General features: G+C 45.8%; 1 protein-coding gene across 3 annotated transcripts; it reads left to right on the top strand.

Moving 5' to 3' along the window:
* Positions 1 to 394: 394 nt before the first annotated feature.
* LOC133949598 (FHF complex subunit HOOK-interacting protein 1A-like) lies at positions 395 to 12,089 on the top strand. 3 transcript variants are annotated; one of them, XM_062383520.1, is made up of 18 exons: positions 395 to 631; positions 2,033 to 2,084; positions 3,172 to 3,438; positions 4,299 to 4,494; positions 4,585 to 4,806; positions 5,207 to 5,369; positions 5,503 to 5,614; positions 7,131 to 7,232; positions 7,440 to 7,496; positions 7,621 to 7,707; positions 7,827 to 7,994; positions 8,078 to 8,157; positions 8,356 to 8,534; positions 8,613 to 8,724; positions 8,859 to 10,213; positions 10,348 to 10,529; positions 10,618 to 10,738; positions 10,850 to 12,089. In XM_062383520.1, exons 3-18 carry the CDS (start codon positions 3,334 to 3,336, stop codon positions 11,080 to 11,082), a joined length of 3,474 nt encoding a protein of 1,157 aa, XP_062239504.1. In that variant the 5' UTR covers positions 395 to 631; positions 2,033 to 2,084; positions 3,172 to 3,333; the 3' UTR covers positions 11,083 to 12,089. The 3 variants fall into 3 exon arrangements, with proteins under 3 accessions (XP_062239504.1, XP_062239505.1, XP_062239503.1); XM_062383521.1 differs by lacking the exon at positions 395 to 631 and having other exon boundaries at positions 1,912 to 2,084; XM_062383519.1 differs by lacking the exons at positions 395 to 631; positions 2,033 to 2,084; positions 3,172 to 3,438 and having other exon boundaries at positions 4,164 to 4,494.
* The last annotated feature ends 467 nt before the right edge of the window (positions 12,090 to 12,556 follow it).

Raw genomic sequence — 12,556 nt, forward strand, 5'->3', positions numbered from 1 at the left:
GTTATGTTGGTGACAGAACATCATAGATGAGCTTATGTTTTAAACAAAGACAGAAAATCATGTACTGAAAGTTAAATCGACCCAGAAGGAAAGTTTGACATTCTGTCACTTTGAACTTTTCCATTTAATGACTCTTTCAAACTCTGCACGTGCATCTGATTCTGAAACAATACAAAACACTTGTTAACATGTCAACTGTAGTTTCTGTGTTTTGCCACAGGAGGGCAGCACTGACTAATCTTTCTCTCTGTCCTTTCTTTCTCTCTCTCTTTCTCTCTCTCTCTCGCTCTCCCGCCCTCTTTCTCTCGGGGGCGTGGTTTGTGGTACATTTGGGCGGGGCAACAGAGTTACCTAGCGGCCAGCAGCAGGGTGATTGACAGCTTAGCAGCTTAAAGCCTCACAGAGACTGAAACAAAACAACAGCTCGTTTTACAAGAAGAAAAAGAAACGTCTGGATTTTACTTTATTTGACTTTTAGTATTGCTTGTTTTGTTTGCTGGATTTACTTTGTGTCTGTTGAGGAGAAGAAGAAGAGGAGGAGAAGAAGAAGAGGAGAAGGAGAAGAAGGAGAAGGAGGAGAAGGAGGAGGAACAGTAAGAGAGACTGAGACACGTTTAACTTACTCCAGCAGGTTAGTGTCTACATTAAGAGTAAAGATAGAAAATAAGAAATATAAACAAACACAACACGAACAATTGTAAAAATGTTATATGAGTAATAACAATGTGTAATTATAAAACGTGAATAATAAAACATTACATAAAATATATATTATATACATATATGGTTTAGTGGAGTGAACAAAACAAATGGAAAAACTCTGAAATGAAGTATTAGAAGTAAAACATAATTAGAACAGAATAGAGTATTAGTAGAGCATGAGAGAAACAAAAAAGAGGGAGATTCAAATAGTTGAAAAATTGAAATTAGTACTTTTTTAGATGAAAAGATCAACAGAATATAAGTATCTTACTGTGTGCGTATTGTGTGTGTGTGTGTGTGTGGTATATAGCCATGTGCACACACTCATTAGCTTGCCTAAAGTTGCTAATAAGTGCATGCACACACACGCCTCAACACATCAGACAGGACCAGATGACAGCAGGTAGGATTTTCCTGATTTTAGGTTTTATTAGTGTAATGGTGGTCACACTTTAATTTTCTGTAACGCATTTGCAAATTCAGTCCTGGCTGTGTGTGTGTGTGTGTGTGTGTCCTGCTGAAGTGCCCTTGAACAGTCACTCTCATGATTTCATCTAAACCTCAATCAGATAAAATGAAGAGCGTCAAAAAGCAGGTCAGAAACAACGTGAATACCTCCGGCCTCCGTGTGTGTGTGTGTGTGTGTGTGTGTGTGTGTGTGTGTTTGTAATCCCTGGTTTGTGTGATGGCATGTGACTGTCTGACTTTAACAAGGACACACACACATGCCGGGACAGCATTTCCTGGAGACTCAGCATAACTTTAACCACTGACCCAAAAATCAGTGTATTCCTAATTACAGACTCAGCTTTTGTCCTCGTGTTGGACAAGTTGTCCCCAATTAACTGGTTTTTAGTATAATATTTGTTTCCAAAGGTAGGCTATGGCAGACACAGACACACACAAACACACACTCATGCAGACTCACACTCATGGTGGCGGTTTGGGATTAAACATCACTATCTCATACACACGATTTACAAATCCATCCTTTACCATCTGGGCCTTTAATCTGTGTTTATGTGTGTGTGTGGGCCTGTACAGATATATTTGTGAGGACCAGTTTGAGCACAGGAGTGAAGACATTTTTTCAAAGTGAGGAAATTTTGACCGGTCCTCACTTTCTCTGCTTCAGGGTTAAGACTTGGCTTTAGGGTCAGAATTAGGTTTAGGTTAGGATTAGGCATTTAGTTGTGATGGTTAGGGAATGGCAATTACAATATGCCAAAGAGTGTTCTCACTAAGATAGAAGTACGGAAATGTATGTGTGTGTGTCTGTCTGTGTTCGAGCCAGACAGTTTAACCATCTCTCTCTCTCTCTCTTTCTCAGGAAAGCAGGTGCCAGGCTCGCTCGTCCATGTGGTCTCGGCAGCAGCTCCGAGGTAGGTACACTGTTCTGTGCAGTTGGGGGGGTGCTGTGGTGGGAATTCATGGAATGTCCTGGAATGTCCTGGAACGCCCTGGGTGGGACTCGGACGCATTCGGACCGCTCTTCCTGTTTCCTTGGAACCGCTGACGACCTTCACTTCCTGTCTCGGCCTTGGCTGGCGTTGGTGTCTGAGCAGAGATAGGAAGGGGAGGATGTACCGATACAGTTCTGGAGCCATCGGGTGTTTGGGAGTGAGAGAAAAGTGTCCCCCTCCCCCGCTCTGCTCACCCGCCCCCATGCTGAGGATTAATATGTTGTTCACCTCAGAGTTTGTGCGTCAGAATTAAACCCACTGGACCTTTTCAAACACACAACAAGTTCAGGACAAGTCTTCTCAGTTAGGTTGACACAATGAACACACACATCCCCTCCAGTTCATCAGGTGTGGATTCGACTGTACGTTCATGAATGAAGGAGATAACTCAAACCAGCAGCCGATAATGAGCTTCCTTTGCATGGTGTCTGGGCTCAGCCTTAAAGACAGGATGAGGAGTTCAGACATCTGCAGGGTGTCGGAGTCGAGTCACTGCTCCATGATATCCTGCTAATAGCGTTAAGTTATTTAATGTAGTAATCCAGACACCGGATGCTTCTACAGTCATGAATGGTTTTTGGTTTTGCAGCATTTAGCAATAATAACAAAACTGGATCTATGATGAGTTCATGTTTATGTATCAACAAAGGTTTTTTAAGGTTTGTAAAAAACTTAATCTGTTTGTTTTGAGATATACCGTCTGACCCAAAGCGGTGGACCATCCTTTGAGCCATGGCGCTAGCAGGGCTAAAAATAGCGTCCACCGTCATAGATTATCCTCCTGCAGCTCTCAGCAAGTTGATTTTCATAACGTTGGGAAGTTAAATGAAATGGCCTGGAAGGAAGGAAAAACTGTTTCACAGCCGCTCACATGAAAAACCCTCAGTTACACGTATGTTTTAAATAAGTCGAAAAGTGCTGGTGAGCTCCAGGAAGTCCCAGTGTGTCGGCCATGTCTGTAAATACGTCAACTAACAGAGCGTGTCTCTCTGTCCTCATCCCGCAGGCCAGCAGCTGTATCCAGGGCCCAGGTCAGGAGTCTGATGTCAGGGTGAGAGATCCTGCCAATGCCCCCTGTCCTCACATCGGAAGCCCATCACCCCGCCTCCTCCCAGCAAACACACATGTTGACTGGAAACATGCTATAGCCGCCTGACAGCCAATCAAAATGATGGCCTCTGTGGTGGTCAGGGGCGCCCGGAAGAAGTCTCTCACGTTGAGAGGAGTGGACCCGGAGACCTGCATGATCGTGTTCAAGAACCACTGGGCACAGGTAATCAATCAGTTAATTAATCAATCAGTCAGTCAATCAACCAATCAACCAACCAACCCATTGATCAATCAATCAATCACAAACATTTGATTTACTCTTATAAAACATCTCTTTCCCTTTCTTTATCTGTCCGTCTCTTCAGTCTGTCCTATTATCTCGTAATGGTTGGCTGACACAGTTTGTGATCTTGTGTGTGTGTTATTGTGTGTGTTGTATTGTGTGTGTGTGTGTGCGTTGCTGACCCAGACTTTGGCCCTTAAACACAGGATCCATTTAGAACAGACCTCTCTCTACAACCGCCAAGAAAACCCACACACACTTTTTGCCTGTGTGTGTCCACTAGTGTATTGTGTGTGTGTGTGTGTGTGAGTGAGTGAGTTAGTGTGAGTGTGGTCCTTGTCTGAAGCAGCTCGGGGTCAAAGGTTAACACAAGACCAGACAGTGAATGACATTCTTCTCTTTCTCTCTTTCTTTTCATTCATGCATTCAACCCTTGTTTGTCTCTTTTCTACTGAATCTTCAACTTCTCAGAGCAAATGAAATCTTTCCTATTTAGACAAAGAAACAAATCCGCAAAAAGGCGACTAATGCATAAGGCTAAATTTGGAATACACAGTATCACATTTCTAATATTGTCATATTGTGCATTTAATCAAACTTTTCATCTGTTGGAAAACATCACTACAGTTTAAAACCCTTAAACCTACAGCTGGGAAAAAGTTGTAATGGGAAAAAGGATATTTCTGAAGTTGTCAACCAAATGTAGTGGAGGTGCAATCGAATCTTATAGTATGATCATAAAAAATACATCTAGAATTATATCATTCATTAGATCACATTTATGTCCGATCTCTCTACAGGTCGTGAAGATTCTGGAGAAACACGAGCCGGGTCGCAGCGGCACTGGGGCGTTGAGCTTCCTCTCCGGATACACTAGCAGCCCCAGCGGCTCTGGAGCGTTACGCCTCGGCCCCATCCCGGCTGACGAAGCCAGCGCCGTCCAGAACTACGTGGAACACATGCTCTTCCTGCTGATGGAGGAAGACGCAGGGCAAGGTTAGAGACCAACACAAGAACCCAGCCGGCTGCATCGTGTCACAGTGTTGGATTGTACCTGGTTCGATGAGTTTAATGTCCTGATTTCAGGAGGAGCGATGGGTCCGATCCTGGAGTTTGTGGTTCTGGAGGGTGTGATGGAGAGGTTGTTCCTGTGGAGCCTGAGGAGGCAGTTCACTGAGGACATGAAGCTGGAGCAGCTCCGGATGTACCAGATGCTCCTGTCTCAGGCCAAACAGCCTCTGCTGCATCACAAGCCTGTTCTCCGACCGCTCATGATGCTGCTGGCCTCGTGTGCTGGAGCTGGAACCGGTGAGTTGACCGCGAATCACACTTATTCTCTTGATGTGTGACAGCGACATGTGTCCTGGGATTATCGTCAGAGTTCCAGGCAACCACCCCCGACGGCTCTATGAACAGAGCAGTCACAGGCCAAAGGCTTCAGAATAAAAGCCTCACATAAAATGGAGGTTCTGCCAATGTGGAAATCATCAGTTGCCTTAAACACCTGAAAAGAGTTTTGAGTTTTTTTCTGTTGGTGTCACCGTCATGGATTTCCTTCACCCGGCTAATCAGTTTAAAGAGCAACCGGAGATGGTTTAACTGTCTCCTGGCATGTAATTGGTTGTAAGTGGTTCATTAAGAAGAGGCTTCACACGCTGCAGGTGTCGATGGTAAGGTGGTTAGCTAATCGCCTGCGTTCCCTCTCCAGACAGCGGCGGCGTGGTGGAGGCGGAGCTTGTCCTCCTGCTGAACCAGCTGTGTGTCGCTCTGGTCAAAGATCCCTCTGTGCTGGAGCTGTTCTTCCACACCAGTGAGGACCAGGGAGCCGCCAACTTCCTCCTCTTCTCCCTGCTCATACCATACACACACAGGTAGGGGTCTATACATGTGTATACACACAAGTATACACACAAATCAGTATATTCTCAGATGGGTATATACACCACTGTATACACACACAATGTATATTAGCATATGTAAAACACTTGATTCTCTGTATCTCAGACAGGGTTCAGTGGGTCAACAGGCCCGAGACGCTCTGCTGCTCATCATGTCTCTGTCGTCCTCCGAGCCTCGAGTCGCCCAGCACATCGGAGAGAGCACTTACTTCTGTCCTGTAAGTACACACACACACACTCACACACACACACACTCACAGGGTTGAGAGCTTGAACCTTGACGCTTCATTCTAAAATACCTCTGTGGAGCTTCATGGTTGCCTCATGTCTGCCGCTGCTCGTCCTGGTCACGTCATCGATTTATTCAAGATCGGCTCGACTCAGACGATGTGAACAAGAAACTGAAATAGGAATAAATCTCTGTTCATCTCCACATTCATTCCTGACTAGAAGTTAAAACTGAAAAGTGTGAACTGAAGAGGTTTTTATGAATGAGAGATGTGTGTCTTGAGTCGTGCAGCGGTGGAGCTCATTCCTCCATTCATCTCCGCTCTGCTTTGTAATCTCATTAACTCAGTTATGTAATGAACTAATGAGCTCATACTCTTCCTCAGGGACTCAGGGAGTGAGAGAGTGTGACAGACCGAGAGAGGAAGGAGAAAAGAGACAGAGAGAGAGAGAAAAAGAGAGAGAGAGAGATGGTGGCAGACGGAGGACAAATGGCATATGTTCAGTAGCTTTAGGGCAGAAACACAGACTGTGAATAACGATGGATGATGCGTCTCTACTTCCAGCTGTTGTACAGAAATGAAGCCCAGACATCTCAGACACAAGCGCTGCCATCTTGTACTTCTGACATTAAACCCACTCGACCAATCAGGAGTCAGTCTCAGCTGTCAATCATGATGTTTCACCTCTTTTTTATATCATCAAATTTCTAATTAAACCCAAACTTATCAGAAACATGAACTTGAAAAAACTTCAGAGTGACAGGAAAGTAAGAAAGTATGGAGAACATTTTGAAAATAATAACTAATTCCAAAAATCTAAATGACAGTAAACAAAAAATATAAAACTCTTTAAGTATAATTGCCTGTAAACTCCCTCTGTCGGCCATGTTGGCTTCGTCACTGCCAGTTTCTGTGTGTGTGTGACAGGGCAAGCTAAGACACAAGCGTGTGCTGTGTGTGTGTGTGTGTGTGTGTGTGTCAGATTTAAAACCATGTGACCACAATCTGACCTCAATCTTTGTGCTGAGTGCAGATTAGTAAAGCAGCGTGAGATTGGCTGGTGCGCAGAGAGGGATTAGTAAGTCTGCACATGATTGGGCAGCTGCCTGATTGTTAACGAGACTTGAGACTACATCTGTTTGTCGAACCACATCTGCTGCTGCGGTTTGTGTAGATATTCATCATGTGGCTTTGTACCTTCTCTGGCCCATACTTCTCGTTTCTCTTGACTCTCCACTGTTTAAATCTGACCACATTTCCTGCTTTTAATAGAAAACACACATGGAGCCACTCTGGTATTTCATTTTCATAAAGGCCTGTGTGTGTTCAAAGATTTTCAGAGGCTTAGAAGACTTTATAAATATCTTTTAAGACTCTATAAGGCTTTGTAAGACCCTTTAAAGATGTTGTCAGGCCTATAAAACACCTGACTTGTGATTTAAGGCTTCTTAAGATTGTTTTGAATAATCTTTGTGTGTCTGTGTGTGTGTGTGTGTGGTGATAGGTGCTGGCCACAGGTCTGTCTGGTCTCTACTCGTCTCTTCCAGCCAGGCTGCAGGTTTACAGTGAAGACTGGCACTGTCTGGACCAGGCCGACTGGCAGCAGGTAAACACGACCAACACACAGTGATTGAGTGACAGGAGCAGGAAACTGACCCACAAGCTCACGCAACTGAGTTATTGTGTTAAATCAAATCAAAGTAAAATGAATCCTATAGAATCTGTGAATTGAACGAGTGAATGAGGGAATAAACAGATGAATGACTTGATTGATGAATGTTGACGTCACTGACCTGATGTTTGGGGTCAACAGGTTCCAGCTCTCGTCCACCTCCTGCATTCACTGGACTTCTGTGGTGCTGTCACCAAGGTAACACACACACAGACACACACACACACACAGACACACACACAGGCTGTGAATAATGGCAGAGACCATTTAAAAGAGAAGCATTCATCACTCTGTCTGTTCTGTCCTTATCTGCTTCCCTCAGGTCGCTCATCCCTCCATCAGGTCTCAGTTGCTCAGTTACATCTACAACGGCTTCTTGGTGCCTGTTGTGGCTCCAGCTCTGCACAAGGTACCTGAACACATCCGTGCTCCGAGGAACCTTTCACTGCCCATATTTTGAATCACACACTTTGAAAGTCAGGGCCAAGCAAAGTGTGTAACAGTGTGTTCTTCTGTGTCTGTGTTCAGCTGACAGTGGAGGAGGTGATGACCACCACGGCGTACCTTGACCTATTCCTGCGTTCCATCTCCGAGCCCGCCCTCCTCCAAACCTTCCTGTCCTTCATCCTGCTGCACACGCACGACAACGTGCACATTCTGGACACGCTGGTCAGCCGGGTCAACACGCCCTTCCAGGTAACACATGTACGGTCTGATAGGTGGAGGATGCTCTATCCTAACAAGTAAGATGACCTCTGACCCTTTTGTGTGTCCATCAGCTGGGTACAGTGTCTCTGGCTCTGTTCAGGACTCTGATTGGTCTGTTCTGTGAAGACGTCATGCTGCAGCTGGTGTTCAGGTCAGTCTGATAAGTCAAAAAATGAAATGGAGTTTGGTCCATATATAATATATACTGCAGCCGGCCACTAGGGGCAACAGGCTAGTGACTGGCTGCTGTCATGTCATCGAACTGGTCCACGCTCAGACTGCGGTGGGCGTGTCTCGGACTGCGGTGGGCATGTCTCGGACTGACCTGGGCGTGTCTCTGTGTCCTCAGGTATCTGATTCCCTGCAGCCACCTGAGCAGGAAGCAGCGCTCCTCCTTAAAGCAGAGGGGCTGTTACTCCAGCAGTGCCGCCTCCTTCCTGCTCCTCATGCCCTCCTGGTGTCCCGTGTACCTCCACAACACAAACACACGCTCCCACTCTGAGCACATCCACTTCCCCAAAGGAGCAGGTCAGTACAACTGACACATACACAACACAAGCACCTGTTCACGTTTGTGTGCTAATTCAAATTGTCCGTCTGTGTTAGACCTGTCGGTGTCGGACAGTGTCGGTTACTGTCGAGGTTCAGATTTTCAGATGGATGTAAACTACCTCCACTACCTTTCCGACGCTCACCAGGCCATCTCTGCGTCCCACAGGTTTGTGTCAATGATATTTTATTCCCTCGGAGATTAAATCAGGAAAGAAAGCTCAACAGTTCAAGTTGATTCTTAGCTCTTCTTTCGTTCCGGGTAATAAACCAGTAGGTGTAATGAGTGTTGTTTTCCTGCAGGGCCTGTCAGCTCTGGTCAGCCCCATATGACGGGATCAACCCTTCGTGTGACGATAACCGATCTGACACACCAGGGGGCGACATAGAAGAAGAGGAGGAATTTGTACAGCGGGTCAAGAGTGACTCCATCTGCTCTTTGGTCACCACTCCTCCCCCCTCTGCCCTCTCTCCCACCCCTTCCTCCTCAGATACCATCTCCACCACCAACCAGACAGGAAGGGCCGGCTCCGCTCTGGAGCTGGAGTGGGACGACATTTTTGAAGATGACGATCTCTCTTCATCACTGATGATGAACTCAGGGTTTGCAAACGGCAATGGGACTCTGGGTCCAACTCCTCCTTTACCTCCTCAGCACATCCAGGAAATGCGACGCAGTGCGATCAAACTGGTGCACGGCTCGTACGTAGAGGAGTCCGAGTTTCAGGACGATGTTCTCGTCTACGATCTAGTCGCCCAGAAGGACACAAAGGCGGCCATGTTGGAGAGAATCATGGCAGAAAATCGACTGGCACGAGGAAGCACCTCACATGTTCAGCAAGCGCCAACGGCAGTGACAACGTCAACGATCACAACAATGTTAACGCAAACAGGGAGAACGGTGATGGAAACAGTTAACAGTATTATGTCGACGAGGAGGAGGGGCGAGGATGGAGAGAGGGAGGAAAGAAGAGGGAGCGAAGTTTGTGGAGAGGAGGTGAAGAGGGGGAGCGAGGATGGAGAGAGGGAGGAATGCCGCAGGGAGAATGGGAGAAGGAGGGAGGAAGAAGAAGACGAGAAAATCAGGCCTGAGTCTCAAGGAGAGACAAGGGGACATTTCACCAATGGTTTCAATGTAAAGAATCATATCATCAACGAATGTGATGATACAGACGAAGACGACCAATCGTTAAAGAAAAGCTGCAACCAGAGTGACCTCACAACTAACACAACTGTCCATCACAAGCACACAACAGACCAACAGCTTTTACATCCAACGTGGTGTTTAGGGACAAATGCTTTACCCAATGGGAACGATGGATCTGAGCCACATTACCCAACCACGTCTCCAAGCCTGCCTGATAACAAAGTGAAGAATAACAACGGCTTCCTGTCCCAGTACCAAGACCTCATGTTCTCCCTCGGGGTGGAGCCGGACTGTGATGACATCACCGAGGACATCGGCACATTCAGGAGGCGGGTCCGAGCGCTCAGGCAGAAACTATTGGAGGAGGAAGAGGGGCTCTTCCAAGAATCAGGTTTTAGTTCATCGTGGGAGGACGGAGAGGTGGAAGGGGAGGAGGAGGAGGAGGCGATGGAGGAGGTAGAGGAAGGAGAGGAGACAAAAGGCAGCAGGAGGAATGGAGTTCCATTTACAGGTGTGTTTCTGAGCCCGAGTGTTTTAAGTAGCTTTCTGAATTCCATTAGAAAACTGAAAAAGGCTTTGTGACTGCGTCAAGCTTAAGCTGAGGCTTTATATTCACACTTACCTGGAGTTTACCTTGTGTCCCAGGTCCGTTCATCAGTGTCCTGTTGTCTCGGCTCGAGAACATTCTGGAGAACTCCATCGCTGTGAACCTGCTGGTGACGGGCATCTTGGCCCAGCTGGCGTCGTACCCACAACCGCTGCTGAGAGCCTTCATGCTCAGCACCGACACAACGCACACTCAGCCCAACGTACGCACTCTGTACCAGGTAACATCCGATCACACGTCTTATGCATCTGGTTTGGTTTCTCATTGTTTCACAGATCTAAATGACAAGGTTGTGTACGTCTCTGTAGGTGTTGGTGTCGGTTCATGCTCAGGTTGAGCGCTACGTGGCGGCCAGAGCAGATTATCCAGCGCTGCTCACTCAGGCCTGGAGGTTCTTGTTGGTGAAAGACCAGGACAGCAAGTTTAGAGGTTAATAGACACAAACTCTATGAGATCACTACACAAGATATCAAGTTGGAAAAGGTGTAGTAAACGTTTTGTCTGTAGCATACTGACCTTTACTGTCCTTGTGTTCCTCAGAGTGCCTCGAGTCTCACGGCAGCGATATCATCCTGGATCCGTCCCTCCCCAACGGCTCTGTGAGAAACGCTCTGGCTCTGCCCCCCCTCGGCGTCCTGCCGCCCTGCCCTCCGATCCCCCCCCAAGCCAAGAGCCGAGTGTTCGCCATTGTCCTGTTCGCAGAGTTCCTTAAAGAGCTAGCCGCCATCGCCCAGGAGCACAGCGTCGCACTGGACTGTTCTCCCGAGGAGTAATCAGAGGAACGTTGCCTGTGAAAGTGCCACTGATGTGCCCATGAGCAAGGCACTGCTGAAAACCTCAAACAGAGGAAGTGATACGCAACCACCAGCAGAAGACGGGGTGGCTTTCTAAAAGTCCCAAAGCACATGACATGCAACACAAACTATACGACCACAACATGTGAGTAAATTAAATAGATTTCATACATAAACTTGTACATTTGTATATATTCCTGGCAGCACTTGAAACCCCCCCCCCCCCCATGTGAATATGGTTGATGATTTATGCTGATGAAAATAATTTGATGGGGCAAATTTTGACGATAAATAATATTCCTTCTCTAAATGTTTGTGGGGTCAGAGAAAATAGGTTCTACAACTGTTTCTGAAATATTTGTCTTATTTTTAAAGTGAAAAGTACCTTATTCCAGCTGATTCAACTTTAATGGTGAAATGAAGCGTTTGTTCTGTTGTGTCTTTATATGCACAAACACAAACACTCTTACACAGTGATGACAATGCCTTACTTCAACACACTAAGAGATTTCCGTGCAATACACACGATGTGCAAGTTGTATCTTGTCTCATTTGCACTTGTATCAGTTTGTACTTCGTTGTTTTTAATGTTAATTGTGTGATTTCAGTTTGTTAATGTTTGTCCCTCTTTGTTTTTTTGCATTGGCTTCACTTTACCTGAGCTCCGGCCAACTGTGATCTGTTTTCTCACTTCCGCCATTTTTTACACCAACGAAGTTCCCCAGACTCTTTTTGTCCCTGATTGTAAACACTTCCCCCCTCGTCACTACACAAACCATCATTACTACATTGTTATTATGGGATGGCAGAATTTGACTGGCCTGAAGCAGTACGTCTCTCAGCCCATCCTGTTGAGGGTCAATGCTGCCATCTGCTGGTGAACCACCACTGTGACGCGTCATTATAAAGTCTCTTCTTTCCTTTTGGAGGAAATTATTGCCAAGATGATGTGAAAATAATTAAGACCATAAAATATCTTTATCCCTGCTGACGCTCTGTTTGTGTCTTTTTTTTTTGCTTCTTTAAAATGTCTTCCTCATTTTCAAGATTCAACCGTTAAAACAGACTTAAACGGGTTTGGAACTTTTCAAGTGCAGGTCAATGAAGCACCAGATAAATTTTTTATGTGATAAGAACTTTTTGCAAATTGGGTTAAACATCTTTGTTGCTATATAGTGGATGATTTATATGAGATGTTCCAGTACCACAGAGTTGTCTTGGTAGACTTTGCAGAGGCTGCAGCATTGCAGTAAGTTACAGGATGACATTTGCATTTACACCCAGTAAGAAAACAATGATAAGGTCTTTGCAAAGTCTGTCGCAATAGTAGCAACCAATTGCATTTCTGTCTTAGCTGTCAATCATGACTTCCCACCCCTTTTTAATATCATCAAATAACTAATAAACTGATCAGGAACATGAAAACTTGAATCACTACAGAGGCTGTTTTAAA

This window comes from Platichthys flesus, chromosome 24, assembly GCF_949316205.1.
Source record: "Platichthys flesus chromosome 24, fPlaFle2.1, whole genome shotgun sequence".
In the NCBI taxonomy this organism is placed as follows: Eukaryota; Metazoa; Chordata; class Actinopteri; order Pleuronectiformes; family Pleuronectidae; genus Platichthys; species Platichthys flesus.